This window comes from Heptranchias perlo, chromosome 29 (assembly GCF_035084215.1).
Source record: "Heptranchias perlo isolate sHepPer1 chromosome 29, sHepPer1.hap1, whole genome shotgun sequence".
Classification (NCBI taxonomy): Eukaryota; Metazoa; Chordata; class Chondrichthyes; order Hexanchiformes; family Hexanchidae; genus Heptranchias; species Heptranchias perlo.
The window spans coordinates 3,250,386-3,266,851 of NC_090353.1; the positions used below are offsets into that span (position 1 = coordinate 3,250,386).

At 43.5% G+C, this 16,466-nt stretch overlaps 1 protein-coding gene across 3 annotated transcripts in view; it reads left to right on the plus strand.

Moving 5' to 3' along the window:
- LOC137299331 (scaffold attachment factor B1-like) overlaps positions 1-16,466 on the plus strand; it is a 93,918-nt gene that overhangs the window by 4,578 nt on the left and 72,874 nt on the right. For all 3 annotated transcript variants that reach the window (XM_067967989.1, XM_067967991.1, XM_067967990.1), the window contains exons 2-3: positions 571-658; positions 1,160-1,221. In XM_067967989.1, the coding sequence (XP_067824090.1) occupies positions 571-658; positions 1,160-1,221 (150 nt within the window). The remainder of the gene's footprint in view (positions 1-570; positions 659-1,159; positions 1,222-16,466) is intronic.

Below are 16,466 nucleotides of genomic sequence, written 5' to 3' on the forward strand. Positions count from 1 at the left end.
CAATAGAGCTGTGTTTCAAAACCACAAAATCAAATTACTATGAGAGTGCAGCTTTAGGCAAATTGGAGTTTACAGTTGGAGAAGGTTAACAGATTGTAAGGTGTTTGTACATTTCTGGCTCCAGGTCAGACAAAGATCACCATGAAATGACCAACATACTTTTGATACTGTGAAATGTGATGGATACTTTCAAAAATAGGAGATTCATGGCTGTATTTTTCAATTGAATATTTGAGGGTAGGGCTATATCTTACAGTACTTTAACTGCAGGCTTATAACTTTTTGCCCACCATTAGATTACATGGGGATCAATATCAGTGTTATAGTTGATAGTGGAATGCTGCACTATTGTGAGAATCAGTAATTCATAAGTTGCAGGGACCTCTGGTTTGTTGCAGATACACCCTGCACTCACCAATGTTGTATTCATTTTCCTACCTCTGGCATTGCTGAAACCTAGCACCAGGAACCATTATCAGGTGCAGTTGACCTCTTTGTTTCCAGAGTATGATGGCACCATATAACAATTCTGACTTTATCCCCTGCTAATGACTGGATTCCTGTCTTCAGGTAATACAAGAGGAAGGAGGAAACCCTGATGAAATTTCAATCAGCCCAGAGACCCCAAACAATAGAACGTCAAAGAGAGTGGGGAAAGGTAGGAAAATAATACATTTCCAAGATGCAGATATTAAAATTTTGACATGTATTTTTGTGTTTGCTTGTTGAAGTGAGAGATATTGCTAGAAACTGGGGATGTTTCACTTTAGGGACCCTGTCCCTATCAATCGAAGCTCCCTGTACACTGACCCAAGTTCAGAAGAGTGTGCCATTGTGACCTTTCCTTTGCCCACATTGGCCATCCTTGTGACCGCTCCCTGAGGGAGATTGGCAGTCCGTGGGTAATGCTGTGCTGTGGATCGATCCACAAGTAATTGGGTCGAGAGTGCTCCAAAGTTATATTCCTTGGGACCCTTGCAGCTGAGAGAAGAGGAAACTTTGATCTGATCAATATGGGCTGCATTTGAGCCCAGCTGGCAGCAGTCAGCAGATAGTGGCCGTAACCCACTGCACCATCCAGTCCACAAGAAGCCATAGTTTCTCCTGGAAAATAAAAATGTAATTGTCTTGTGGCTAACCTGTTTGCTTTGTTCTTTAGGGCACAGAGTTGAAGATGGTGAGACCGAAGACTGTGCAGAAGAGGATTTTGGTGGAAAGCAGGCAAGTAATTTCACAGCACTGATATCTTGAATAATTGTTTCATAGTAATATTTAATCACAGCTGACTGACTACATGCACCTACCATTTGATTCCTCGAGGAATATTTTTGAAGAAGTTCCTTCAAATGCTTATTTTAGTTACCATTTCTCCTGCCCACCCCATGATACACTCCCTGCCCCACTTGGGCAATTTTGAATGTTGGACACAAAATGAGTTGTATACAGCTTTACTAATACAGCATACAGTAGGTCCAAATTATGTTTATAGAAGTGGCTTTTAAGAAAGCAGACCTATCTCAAACTATCCATGCATTGCTTCACAACTGAAGATTTACAGCAGTTGTGACTTCTTTGTTTTGGAAATATGATGCAAAAAGCATTCAAACTTTGGTGATGTTTCATCCTGCTCATTCGATTTCTTAGGGACCCCTGTTCCCCATGCTGCCACACCTCAAGACTCCCCAGCATTGCCACTTTCCAGGAACTACCACTGCACCTACACCCCAAACTCTCCCTCTGCAATGCTATCAAATCTTAAATTTCTTGTATCTCCAGCACTACTAAACCTTTCCACCCTTCTGGTGCTGCCATCCCTAAACTCAATGATGCTACCTGCTCCCCCACCGCCATCCCCTGTCCCCCCACCGCTCAGGAATACACTGCACAACCCCAGCACCGTTCTATGGTTAAGCCCACTGCATCTCTCTTTCCCCCCCCCCCCACCAATTACTGCTAAATCCTAGATACCTACCTCCAACTTGGTAATGTTTATCTACTTTCTGCTTACAGTAAGACACAAAGATGAATACACTGGTAAAAGAACGTGTAGTAATCAACTCCACTGATTTACACCTTTTCTAGAGAATGGACAATCACAGGATTCGATCTCCAAAACACGGGTAAAGTCCCAGAATACCGTGTAATAAAAATACGGGTTTTACTGACTCAGTGACCACAAATTAGTGTCCCTGATACATTATTCATTACATGATGTAATCTCCTCGTTATAAAACAGCGTATCCTTGACTCACATTGAGCAAAGTCATGGCCGACCTAGTCGTCTTAAAACAGCGGACATACACATACTTTCTATTTGTCCATCACTCTTTGGACATTCCATTTTTCTCCAATTTAATTCTCATAAATCAATAACTAATCACAGTCGAACAGGTTGATCACACCAAATAGCAAACAAGAATAAAAACCACCAATCATGAAGACTAAATAACTGTAAATGGGCAGTCGACAACAGCTACCAATAAATGAAAGCAGAACCTGAGCCAGTCAAATTACTCCAGAAATGTGCAGTTGGTTTGAGACACCATGTTGAATTTCCCCCCAAATGAAAATTTACAGTTAAAAGTAAAAGTAACTTTTATAATATAAGGGACCTATTAAAAATTAAACAGTTCTGCATAAAACACTTGCTGTGATTGATAGAGGTGAAGTATGGCAGCTTTAATCCCTGGAAAACGTTTGTCAGCGAGGCCTACTCCTTTATATTGAACCCTGAGGTAACTGAATTTGTTTTGTTTAACAACATCAAAACAACATAGACCTTAACTCTCTCCGGGGTAGCGGATGTTTATCGGAGGTAAGTTCCAGGAATGCTTCTGATTGATGGCAGGACTTGCTGTTTGTTCACCCCTGAACTCCCACCCCACTTTCCATGTGCTAGAGATATAACAAAAACTGAAAACCCTTTTGAGGGTTTAAAAAAAATTTTTTGTATAAAAATACAAAATAAGAATACAGTGTGAAATTTTTGTGAAGTGATTTTTAATATGAAAGTCCGTATTTGTGCTTTGTGGCACATGTTTAGTTACTGTCGCTCCATATTACCCAGTCAAGCTTCTCAAGGAAAAGCAGGAACTCTTCAACTTACCATAGTCAAGGGTTGTTAAAACGATGTCAAGTTTCAAAATGGAATCATTTACTTCATTGTCTCTTTAGAGTTCTCTTCAAAAAAAACTAGTCCTGAGTTTTTCACTAATCATGTGCCCTCCCTCCACGTCTCCTGCAGCAGTGTAACCGCTGACTCACCTGTGGCATTGCTCACAATAAATCGGAGCTCGAGGTGTTTTAGGATGAAAGGAGCATTATACCATGAAACATTCTACCATGAAATCTTCATTTTAATCAGTATGTTTTAAAATGGGCCGTCTCAGTCTGCCTTAGAGCGAAGGAAGTTTCCGGCTGCTTATTGTATCAACTACTCATACAGTCGGCAATATAGTCCAAACTCTCATTTTAAACCGTGTAGGTGAGATGAGCGCTTGTCAGTCGCATGACTACCTCAACAACAAGTTGCATTTATATAGCGCCTTTAACATAGAAAAACGTTCCAAGGTACTTCACAGAGGCGTAATTGGACCTGATACTGTAACCAGCTGGAAACCTACTTTAGTAAGAGACAGAAATTTTAAAAGATGCCTCTGACTGATTGAAATTAGGTTAGTCTGCTCCAGATAATTCAAAGTCATGTTTTACGCTAAAAAATCTAATTATGTAGTAATTTGAATTAAGCAACATAAGTGATGTAGGAATTTAGTCCTAAAAATAATGTGAATTATCAGATAATTTGAATTAAGTGACTGTGAATTGAGAGAAGCAGGTTGTGTCTTGGACTTTCTTTCTCCCTCTCTTAGTGTAAGTTTGCCCTGAATTCTGTCTCCTATATACTGCACACAGTTTCTCATTGTATGTCTTCTAATTATGTTAGGAACGCTGCATCCCTCTTGCACACTTTCTCTTTGCGTATCTCTCCTACAGTCATGCGCTGTCTGTCCCACTCTTGTGCCCTGTTCTCCTCCCACATGTGCACCCTGTCTCACTATATGCACATGTGCGCTCTGCCTTGCCATCTCTGCTATTCTTGCTCCTATCCTCTCTCGCTATCTTGCCTGCTCATTCTATTGATTACTTGAGTTCTCTCCCTGGTGCTCTTTCTCTCCCTGGTACTCTTTCTCTCCCTCTCCCCTTGTGCGTACTTTTGATTTGTACTTTCCCTACTGTAAGAACACTGGGATTGGTAAACCAATAAACCCTGTAACGAATATTAATCAAAGAAAGAAGGAATTTGCAATTATATAGAGCCTTTCATGCCCTCAGGACATCCCAAAGTGCTTTATAGTCAATTTATTATATTTGAAGTGTAGTCACTGTTATGAACGTAAACGCATTAGTCAATTTGTGCATAGCTAGGCCCCACAAGCAGTAATGAGGTAAATGACCAGTTAGTCTGACTTTTTTGTGGTGTTTGGTTGAGGGATAAATGTTGGGCAGGACACCCTGCTCTTCTTCAAATAGTGCCAATAGTGCTTTTACGTCCACCTGAAAGGGCAGATGGGCCATATGTTTAATGTCTCAAAGGACACCAGATGAATCTAATCCCTTTACCTTAACTCCTTGACAAAGATCAGTCTGGAAATTCAGAATCCCTTATTTAGGGAAACACTACAGGTGCCTACATTTGGCTCACATCAACTGGTCCAGATTATTTTAACACTTACACTTCCAACCCCTGGGAGGATACATGTAGGCTACTGAGTGAATGAGTTAACCTTTCCTTGCCAAAGTCATCAGAGGAAGAGATACAGTGAAATCATGAACTAACATTTCTTTATTAAAACATTGAGGAAATTACAATTAGTAGCATCTTAATGTTAAATAGTAATAGTTCACAAGGTACTGAGGTAGATATTATTAATCAACAGAACTAATATACTTGAACTGCTTTTGTACCCTTATATCACCAAAACTCAGCATCGACAGGCTCTACTTATTAGAAATTGATACTATGCTCAATATCCAAGGTTGATGTAAACTGACAAGCTAACAGCCTCGAACAATGAGTCTGTTGGATCTGTCAAGAGTTTAGTTCGTTCAGTTTATTGCTGGTAAGCTCACAACTTTTAGCAAAGATTTCAGGAGCTATATGACCTTGTTCTTTCTGAGTCAGTGTGGTAGAGTTGGTTGTCTCACCTCCCTCTGGGATGCTTGGGCTTGTTACCAGTATGTTGGCGTGATGAATCTTCTCTCCTTCTGATGGTTCTCTCTTGGTAGCCTAGCCTTCCCTTTGTTATCAGGAAATTAACTCTTAAATGCATGTGATATACTAACTTATCTGCCTACCTCTGGCTAATGGAGTTCTTAAACTTCTTTCAACTCCTGTGATGAACTAACACTCACTCTCACTCCTTTCCCCCTTTTGCTTGACTGTGACTCAACTTCTGATCATTCCTGCCTGACTTTGTAAATTTGATTTACAAAGCAAATTCCTTCAATTTTAATTCCACCAATTTATGTTACAGGGATTATAGGAAATACCTCAGATTGGAATGTGTTAAATGAGATACTTTAGATAGGATTGGGACCCACTGGGCTGTTCATGCAGAGTTCTTTCATTTTCTTAGCTTAATTCACATCCCCAGACAACACAAACTAAGATGGTTCACTCTTCAACTCATCCCAGGCACTTCTTATCTGTTCAACAAACGTGGCCTTTCATTCAACCTTGACAAGCTTGAGTGTGTCTTAATTTTAACCATTTGGTTAGAACCAACTGCTAAGTGTGAAAGATCTTTTGTTCTCATGGTTATACTGCTATCTTGAAGTACCCGTGATGTTTGCTATTAACTGTTTCTGTTATCCTAGAGTTCAGCTGGATTGCTGAAAACTCCATTTTAAGGCCACCTCTGTGCATTTTACGGCATTTCTCCTACACCAGCTCCTTAGTTCTGATTTGCTGCTCTTTTACTTTGAGCCAATGAACAAAGTGTGATGCCTGAACGTGATAGGCATATGCCAGGAAGTGCGCTTAGACAAACTGTTCTTAATGTGTGACTGGCAGATGTGCTGTGGCACTGCTCACAGTCAGATGGGGGATATGCTGTTCCATAGGAAGGATGTCAAAAAGCAATTAGGAAAGCAAAGAGGAACTATGAAATTAAATTATCAAGGAATATAAAAAGAAATAGTAAAGTATTCTACAGACACATAAATAACAAAAGAAAAATCAGGCTAGGGCCACTAAGGGATGCATAAGATAAACTCACAGATAATGACAGCGAAATGGCAGAAATATTAAATAGTTATTTTACCTCTGTATTTACCAGGGAAACCAACATGGTGGGCATGACATTAGAAGAAGAGATTAAAACAGATAGAAAGACATTTAAGATAGAAAGGGAGGAGATAATTGATAAACTAATTAAACTTAGAGAGGATAAAACCCTTGGTCCAGATGGATTGCATCCGCGCGTATTGAAAGAAGTTGGGGAAGAGACAGCAGAGGCACTATCACGTATATACAAAAATTCATTAGAAAAGGGAATAATGCCAGAGGACTGGTGGACAACTAATGTTATTCCTATACTCAAAAAGGGAGATAGATTAAGTCCAGGGAACTATAGACCATTTAGCTTAACATCGGTGTTAGGCTAGATAATGGAATTCTTACTCAAAGATGTAATCGAAAAACATCTAGAAATTGAAAATATAATAAAGAATAGTCAGCACGGATTTCAGAAGGGAAAGCCATGCTTGACCAACCTTATTGAATTCTTTGAAGAAGTAACAAAGAGTAGACAAGGGTACTGTGGTACTTAATATATCTGGACCTTAATATATCTGGATTTTCAAAAAGCCATTGATAAGGTACCACATTGTAGACTCATGCCTAAGGTCAGAGCATGTGGAGTCAGGGGACAGGTAGCAGAATGGATAGCAAGCTGGCTACAAAACAGAGAGTAGGGGTTAAGGGTAGCGACTCAGACTGGAAAAGTAGGAACTGGTATTCCACAGGGATCGCTGCTGGGACCACTGTTGTTCACAATTTACATCAACTATTTGGAATCGGAAGTGCAATTTCAAAATTTGCGGATGATCCAAAATTGGGGGTTGTAGTTAATACAAAGGAAGAATGTGTTAAAATGCAAGAAGACATTATTAAAATTGCAGAATGGGCTAGTAACTGGCAAATAAATTTCAACATAGGTAAGTGTGAGGTGGAGCATTTTGGTAGGAAGGATAAGGGGGCCACATACTGCTTGGATAATAAGAGTCTAAACAGGGAGGAGGAGCAAAGGGGTACAGATACTCAAATCACTAAAAGTAGCAACGCAGGTTAATAAAGCCATAAAAAATGCAAATCAAGCACTGGGACTCATTTCTGGAGGGATAGAATTGACGAGCAGAAAAACAGATAGTAAGAGCTACAAAAAGAGAGTATGAAAAGAAACTCGCAAAGGATATCAAAACCAATATGAAGAACTTTTATAGTTGTATTAGGAAAAAGAGGGTGGTCAGGAGCAGTGTTGGCCCCTTAAAAACTGAAAGTGGGGATATTGTCATTGACAATGGGGAAATGGCGGACATGTTGAACAATTACTTTGCGTCAGTCGAAAAAGAGGATAGCATGCCGGAAATCCCAAGAAAACTAATATTGAATCGGGGACAGGGACTCGATTAAAATTAACATAAGTAAAGCAACAGTAATGAAGAAAATAATAGCACTAAAGAGTGACAAATCCCCAGGACCAGATGGTTTCCATCCCAGGGTTTTAAAGGAAGTAGGTGAGCACATTGCAGATGCCCTAACTATAATCTTTCAAAGTTCTCTAGATTCAGGAACTGTCCCTCTAGATTGGAAAATTGCACATGTCACTCCGCTTTTTAAGATAGGAGAGAGAGGGAAACCAGGGAATTATAGACCAGTTAGCCTAACATCTGTTGTGGGGAAATTGCTGGAGTCTATAATTAAGGATAGGGTGACTGAACACCTCGAGAATTTTCAGTTAATCAGAGAGAGCCAGCATGGATTTGTGAAAGGTAGGTCGTGCCTGACAAACCTGATTGAATTTTTTGAAGAGGTGACTAAAGTAGTGGTCGGGGAATGTCAATGGATGTTATTTATATGGACTTCCAGAAGGCATTTGATAAGGTCCCACATAAGAGACTGTTAGCTAAGATAGAAGCCCATGGAATCAAGGGAAAAATACGGACTTGGTTAGGAAGTTGGCTGAGTGAAAGGCGACAGAGAGTAGGGATAATGGGTAAGTACTCACATTGGCAGGATGTGACTAGTGGAGTCCCGCAGGGATCGGTCTTGGGGCCTCAATTATTCACAATATTTATTAACGACTTAGATGAAGGCATAGAAAGTCTCATATCTAAGTTTGCCGATAACACAAAGATTAGTGGCATTGTAAGCAGTGTAGATGAAAACATAAAATTACAAAGCGATATTGATAGATTAGGTGACTGGGCAAAACTGTGGCAAATGGAATTCAATGTAGACAAATGTGAGGTCATCCACTTTGGATCAAAAAAGAATAGAACAGGATACTTTCTAAATGGTAAAAAGTTAAAAACTGTGGATGTCCAAAGGGACTTAGGGGTTCAGGTACATAGATCATTGAAGTGTCATGAACAGGTGCAGAAAATAATCAAGAAGGCAAATGGAATGTTGGCCTTTATATCTAGAGGATTAGAGTACAAGGGGGCAGAAGTTATGCTGCAGCTATACATAACCCTGGTTAGACCGCACCTGGAGTACTGTGAGCAGTTCTGGGCACCGCACCTTCGGAAGGACATATTGGCCTTGGAGGGAGTGCAGCATAGGTTTGCTAGAACGATACCCGGACTTCAAGGGTGAAGTTACGAGGAGAGATTACACAAATTGGGGTTGTATTCTCTAGAGTTTCGAAGATTAAGGGGTGATCTGATCGAAGTTTATAAGATATTAAGGGGAACAGATAGGGTAGATAGAGAGAAACTATTTCCGTTGGTTGGGGATTTTAGGAGTAGGGGGCACAGCCTAAAAATTAGAGCCAGACCTTTCAGGAGTGAGATTAGAAAACATTTCTACACACAAAGGGTGGTAGAAGTTTGGAACTCTCTTCCGCAAACGGCAATTGATACTAGCTCAATTGCTAAATTTAAATCTGAGATAGATAGCTTTTTGGCAACCAAAGGTATTAAGGGATATGGGCCAAAGGCAGGTATATGGAGTTAGATCACAGATCAGCCATGATCTTATCAAATGGCGGAGCAGACACGAGGGGCTGAATGGCCTACTCCTATTCCTATGTTCCTATGTTATGTTAAACTTGGTGAGACCACACTTGGATTACTGTGCACAGTTCTGGTCACCACATTATAAAAGGGACATAGAGGCATTGTAGAACGTGCAAAAAAGATTCACAAGGATGATACCAGAGCTGAGAGATACTTATCAAGAAAGACTAAACAGGCTGGGGCTCTTTTCATCGTAGGTACAGCACAGGAGGAGGCCATTCGGCCCACCGTGCCTGTGCTGGCTCTTCGAAAGAGCTATCCAATTAGTTCCATTCCCCTGCTCTTTCCAATAGCCCTGTAAATTTTTTCCCTTCAAGTATTTATCCAATTCTCATTTGAAGGTTACTAACTGAGAAAGGATGTCCTTGCCATGGAGCGAGTGCAACGAAGGTTTACCAGACTGATTCCTGGGATGGCAGGACTGACGTATGAGGAGAGATTGGGTCGACTCGGCCTATATTCACTTGAGTTTAGAAGAATGAGAGGTGATCTCATCGAAACATATAAAATTCTAACAGAACTAGACCGACTAGATGCAGGGAGGATGTTCCCGATGGCTGGGGAGTCCAGAACCAGGGGTCACAGTCTCAGGATACGGGGTATGCCATTTAGAACTGAGATGAGGAGAAATTTCTTCACTCAGAGGGTGGTGAACCTGTGGAATTCTCTACCACAGAAGGCAGTGGAGGCCAAGTCATTAGATATATTTCTTAATGCTAAAGGGATCAAGGGATATGGGGAAAAAGCGGGAACAGGGTACTGAGTTAGATGATCAGCCATGATCGTTTTGAATGGCGGAGCAGGCCCGAAGGGCCGAATGGCCTATTCTTGCTCCTGTTTTCTTTGTTTCTACTGAATCTGCTTCCACCGCCCTTTCAGGCAGTGCATTCCAGATCATAACAACTCGCTGCGTTAAAAAAAAATGTTTCCTCACGTCGCCTCCGGCTCTTGCCGATCACCTTAAATCCGTATCCTGTGGTTGCCGACCCTTCTGCCACTGGAAACAGTTTCTCCTTATTTACTCTATCAAAACCATTCGTGATTTTGAACACCTTGATCAAATCTCCCCTTAACCTTCTCTGTTCTAAGGAGAACAATCCCAGCTTCTCCAGTCTCTCCACATAACTGAAGTCCCTCATCCCTGGAACCATTCTAGTAAATCTCTTCTGCACCCTCTCTAAGGCCTTCACATCCTTCCTGAAGTGTGGTGCCCAGAATTGGACACAATATTTCAGCTGAGACCTTACCAGTGTTTATAAAGGTTTAGCATAACTTCCTTGCTTTTGTACTCTATGCCTCTATTTATTAAGCCCAGGATCCCATATGCTTTTTTAACAGCCTTCTCAACTTGTTCTGTTATCTTCAAAGATTTGTGTATGTGCACCCCCAGGTTTCTCTGTTCCTGCACCTCCTTTAAAATATCACCATTTAGTTTCTATTGCCTCTCCTCATTCCTCCTCCCGAAATGTATCACTTCACACTTCTCTGTGTTAAATTTCATCTGCCATGTGTCTGCCCATTTCACCAGTCTATCTGGAAAAGAGAAGGCTGAGGGATGACCTGATAGAAGTCTTTAAGATAATGAAAGGTTTGATAGGGTAAACGTAGAGGAAAATGTTTCCACGTGGGGAGTCCAAAACCAAATGTCATCAATATAAGATAGTGACTAATAAATCCGATAGGGAATTCTGGAGAAACTTCTTTACCCAAAGAGTGATAAGAATGTGGAATGTGCTACTACATGGAGTAGTTGAAGCAAATAGCATCGATGGATTTAAGGGGAAGCATATGCATATAAGCACAGGAAGGAGAAAAGAAAAGAAGGGTATGCTGATAGGGGTAGATGAAGTAGGGAGGGAGAAGACTCGTGTGGAGCAGAAATGCCGGCACAGACTAGTTAGGCCGAATGGCCTGTTTCCGTGCTGTACACTCAATGGAACTCGATGCATATCAGTAGGGGTATTTTGCCATGTAATGGCCACCAAATAAATCATTCAGTTTTTAATTACCTGGTACTCTAGGATTTTCACCAGGGCTTTGGGGATTAGTCGTTTATCATTGGTAGTTTTCTAGCCCCTTGCTTGCTTTTGATTCATTCATATTCTACCTCTTCATTTCTGATTGGCTCAAACTCAAACAACAGCAAATCAACAAAATACGGTGTAATAGGAAGTCTGTGTGACAAATAGAAAGTGAAGCAAGGCATTTAACACCTTACCAGTGACTCTGCTGTGGCCTTGCTCACTGTTAGATGGAGGAAATGCTTTGTCTTTTAGCAGTGATTGTTTTAATAAACAGAGAGGTTGCAGTTCCGCCTCTAGAATAACAGGCTGCCTTACAATACTGGGTTTCAAGGTTACACTGCCATCCTATGGAGGAAGTAAGAATAACAGGCAATACTGTTAGAGCATTATCAACTCAAGGATAAAGATAATGAGCTCAATTTTAAAAAGGCAGTGGGATGGGCAGTGGGGGGGGAATCAATGGGCGCGCGGCAAACCCGGATAATAAAAACTTTCCTTCCCCCACGCGATCGCGACTTAACTGGTGGCCATTAACATGGCTTCTGGGTTTGCCGTTCAAAAGCTGCGCAGTGGGCGGACTGTGCACCCGCATGACAGGCTGTCAGCTGGAGCGTCTAGATATAAAGGGCCATTGCTCCAATGGCTTTTGCTGGAGCAAAGACCAAAATGACACAATGGAGCAGAACAGGGGTACGGCTGCTCCAAGGTTTACTGATGCCTCACTTCAGCTGCTACTGGCTGGGCTGAGGAGGAGGAGGGAACTGTTTTACCCGGCCGACAGGAGGAAGTGCCCTGCCTCTGCCACCAAGAAGACCTGGCTCGAGGTGGCAGAGGAGGTCACCAGCAGCAGCAACATCTCCCGCACCTGGAAGCGCTTCAATGACCTAACTAGGTCAGCCAAAGTGAGTACACTTACTGATTCTCCTGCATTCCGTGTTCCACATCACCGCCCCCACCCCCCCCCCAACTCATTCTGCACTGCCAACACTACTCCATCACATCACTCCTCACACCCACTTAAGGCTCATTCTCAACTTACCTGTACTTCCTCACCTCCCCATTTGTGACCCCACCACTACCACTCACCTCAATCCACATCCAATGTGATGTCTCTGTCTCAAACTCACCCTCTGATGCATCTCTTTCACGGTCAGCCTCACCCAATTCATCAGTTGGCCACTTCACCATTACTCACTCACGTCTGTACTTTCTCCCCTTCTAGGAGAAGAGAGCACAAAACGCACGTGAGAGGGCGAGGACTGGAGGGGGGCCACAACAAATAGTGGTCCTCACAGAGGCGGAGCAGGAGGTGCTGGAGATCAGCCGCACCCTTGAGTGTCTGTCCGTCGGGGACGCTGTGACTGGCACCCCATAAACGTCTGGTGACATAACTTTAACATTCATCACACACAATATGAATTGATGTTAACAATGATTGCCATGTTGAACACCTCAGTATGGTCATCGCAACATGACATACTGTGATGATGCTTAATATTGCCTTCTGTTTTCTTACAGGCCCTTCACTGGCCGCAGTGATGGCAGAGGGCGATTCCTCAGAGAAGCTCCAGGCCTCTGAGGGCGCACTGTCACATCATAGCGAGCCATCCACCAGCGCAGATACTCACACCTTGGTGGGTCCTAGTAGTCTAGTAGTGGGTTGGCACCTTGTGAGTCACCACACACAAGTGAGCACGCGTAGACACTGGTGGCAGGGGTAGCTGTTGAGAGTCTGTGTTGGTGAACGCACTCCTCTCCAGGCTCTGCTCAGTTGGACACAGATGCTGAACCCTGGGGGCCATCCTTTAAAAGGAGAATGATCAAGGGACAGCAACACATTTGTGAGGTACTGGAACAGGTGTCTCGCACGCTCTCCACAATAGCACAGAGGATGGAGGATTCCAACTCCTGCATTAGTGGAATGGTGGCACAGTTCCGGGAGGGAATCTCTGAGATAGTGTCACAGGTAAGTGCGGGAATGTCTGCGTTGGCTAGCATCTGTTGAGCTTCAAGCACGGCTCACAATTTAGTCCATTCAGGCCCTGACAACAGCCATTCGGACTCACGGTGAACACCATTCTGCCACCTTAAACAGGCTGACAGATCCTTTAGAAGTGGCCTTCCAAGGCATCACACATGTCCTCCAAACTGTTGTCCAGCAGGGTGGTAGGAGTGATGTGGTCCAGGCCCAGGAGAGAGATGATGGCGAAAGGGGGCATGGAAGTGGGGACGCCACTCAAAGTGCTTCCACGTCTCACCCATTGCCCCCTTCTCAATCAGTACCCCCAATGCTGCCTCGTCTGCAGGTGGCCGAATCAGCCCCTGCACAGGTGCAGGTGAAGCACTCTTTGGCGGGGCCCTCATGGGCTCCAAAACCCAGAGGGTGTAGGCCGAAAGCATCTAAGCAGTCAGGGCATGAACATGAGCAACCTGCCACTACCTCTGCTGCAGCCACAGGGGAGGCACCACGTAGGAGTAGTAGGAAGAGAAAGGCGAAGGTTTTGTGATCACAAAGGGGATGCACAAGGGTGTCTGACAGTCTGTCATGTTTTTCTTTATATTTGCTTTTTGTTAAAGTCACATTAAATGTTATCATTCTTACCATTTCAGCCACATCTTGCCCATTCTTGATTGCTTTTTGTGATAGGGCCCTTTCATGTGCTTCACCATGAACGGCGACACTTGATGCCACCCAGTGGGTCACTTTATAGTGGGTGTATGTCTAGTTGCAGGACTGTTTTGTGTTGGGGAGTGGGTGGGGAGCTGGTTTTGGCAATGGTCTTTCCAGGTGGTGTGAGGACTGGACTCTTCTCACTTTCTGATGTTAGGAGAACTGTTCACGTATTAGTGACTCCCTGGCCTCACGAGCAACCAGGTGAGCCGCTGCTCTGCCCATGGGTTGGTCCTCCTCCTCCTCCTGCTCCTCCTCCTCCTCCTCCTCCTCCTGCTCCTCCTCCTCCTCAACGTGGATGGCAGATGAGGATGAGGGGATGGGGCCTCCTCAACCGGTACCCGCTCTGTTGTGCAGGACACAACACACGACTGTAATGTGACCCACTCTCGCTGGTGCGTATTGAAGTGCTCCCCCAGAATGATCGAGGCACTGAAATTGCATCTTGAGCAGCCCTATCATATGTCCAGTTATAGACCTGGTGGCGATGTGGCTGTCGTTGTATCAACGCTGTTGCTTGCTTATGGGGTTCCCCAGAGGTGTCATGAGCCACTTGTGCGAGGAGCCAGTCTTTGAGAGTGTTTGGTGCGTGGAAGAGCCCCGGGATGTTGGATTCCCTCAGAATGAAGGAATCGTGGCAGCTGCCAGGGAATCTGGCGCACACGTCAAGGAATCGTTTGCGGTGGGCACAAATGAGCTGAGTGTTGATGGAGTGATAGCCCTTCCTGTTGATGAACAGTCCTGGCTCATGTGGAGGAGCTCATATTGCTATATGGGTGCAATCGATTGCACCCTGTACCCGTGGGAAACCAGCCACATAGTGGAATCCCACTGCCCTCTCTGTCTAGTTGAGGTCGTCCATGGGAAAGTTGACATATTGCGAGGCCCTGCGAAACAAGCAGTTGGTGACCTGCCTTATGCACTTGTGTGTAGACGACTGAGAGACCCCAGCGAAGTCACCGGTGGCACCCTGGAATGATCCGGAGGTGAAGAAGTTGAGGGCAGTGGTGACTTTAACAGCGACGGGTAATGAGATGCTGCCAGGCCCAGCCAGGAGCAACTTGCAAGAAGGAAGCGGCAGATGTTTGCGACCACCTGGCAACTCACTCTCAGCCTCTGTATGCACTGGTCCTCCGAGAGGTCCAGGAAGCTGAGCCTTGGTCTGTCGACCCTCTGGCAAGGGTAGTGCCTCCTGCGACGTTGCTCCCTCTGTGCTCTTGTGCAGGTGCCTGTGGCGCGGCACTGTGTTGTGAAGCTCCAAGTGGCGGAAGTGCACGCCGAGCCTGGTGAGGATGGTGATGTTGCTCGTCCTCGGATGTTGTGGTGAATGCAGTCATCGCACCCCCCTATCCTGATGGTGTGAGTTTGAGGGGGTCCGAAAAGTTGGTAAATATGCGTAAACAGAAGAATTCTGAGTGGAAACCAAGAATTTTCAGTCTAAACACAAAGATCTTGCAGATCTGCTGCATTAACTCACCTTTTATCCCCATCTGTCAAACAGGCATTTAAATATTCAAATGGCTGCCGGCTGAAACAAGGCTCCTTCACCATGGCGTGTTTCAGAGGCCGTGGGAAACACGCTGAGGCAGAGTTAAAATCCTTTCCATGCCTCAATCAGCATAAAATGAAGTAATTTAACAAGTTCAACTCCCTTAATTACTGCTTTAAATACCTTCCCACTGGCTTTAATTGCCGGCGGGACTTCCGGCTTCCTAAAGCGGGCGCACCCAGATGTGTCTGGGTCAAACGCGGAAGTTGGTGGATTGGAGCTGGGATTTGTTCCTGCTCTGGATTTCTCCGATTTTCTTGGCCCCCCCCACCCCCAATGCACCCGGACTTGGCTTTCAAAATTGAGCCCCATGTAACTAAATGCAAATATGGTGCAGCATTCTGTTTGAGAACCCCTGCATGCATAATCGAGCACAGAACATGGCATGCTGAAATTTTGGATATAAACATAAAAATGAGAAAGAACATGGAATTTTATACAGATGGCTTGAAATCCCATTAGGTTCCACTAACAACATTTAAATAGGAAAAAAAATACAAATAAATTGAGTTTAAATTTCTGCAACTTTGAAAATTGTTAATACATGTATCTTTGTACTTATTTAAAACATGGGCATGTTTTAAAATAATCATCTCTGAAGATGGAAGGCTGAGTATTAACAGCCAGTCAGAACAAAAATATTCATTTAAATCATGTTGGAGAAAGAAGTGTTTTGGTTCTGGCTTTGAAGTTAGGAACTTGTATGTATTTTCACCAGCGTAAGGGGAATAAAGTTCACAACAGATCTTTACAGAAGTTGAATCAAAATAACAATAGGCTGTTGTACATAATACTTTGCTGTATACCAGTCTTTTACATTTAATAACATGAATGGAGAGTCCATATCTGTCTGTTGCACTTTCCTGATTTTGCCTTGTAATTTTTTTGCAGTCACAGATTACTTGTTTTAATGATCAGCCAA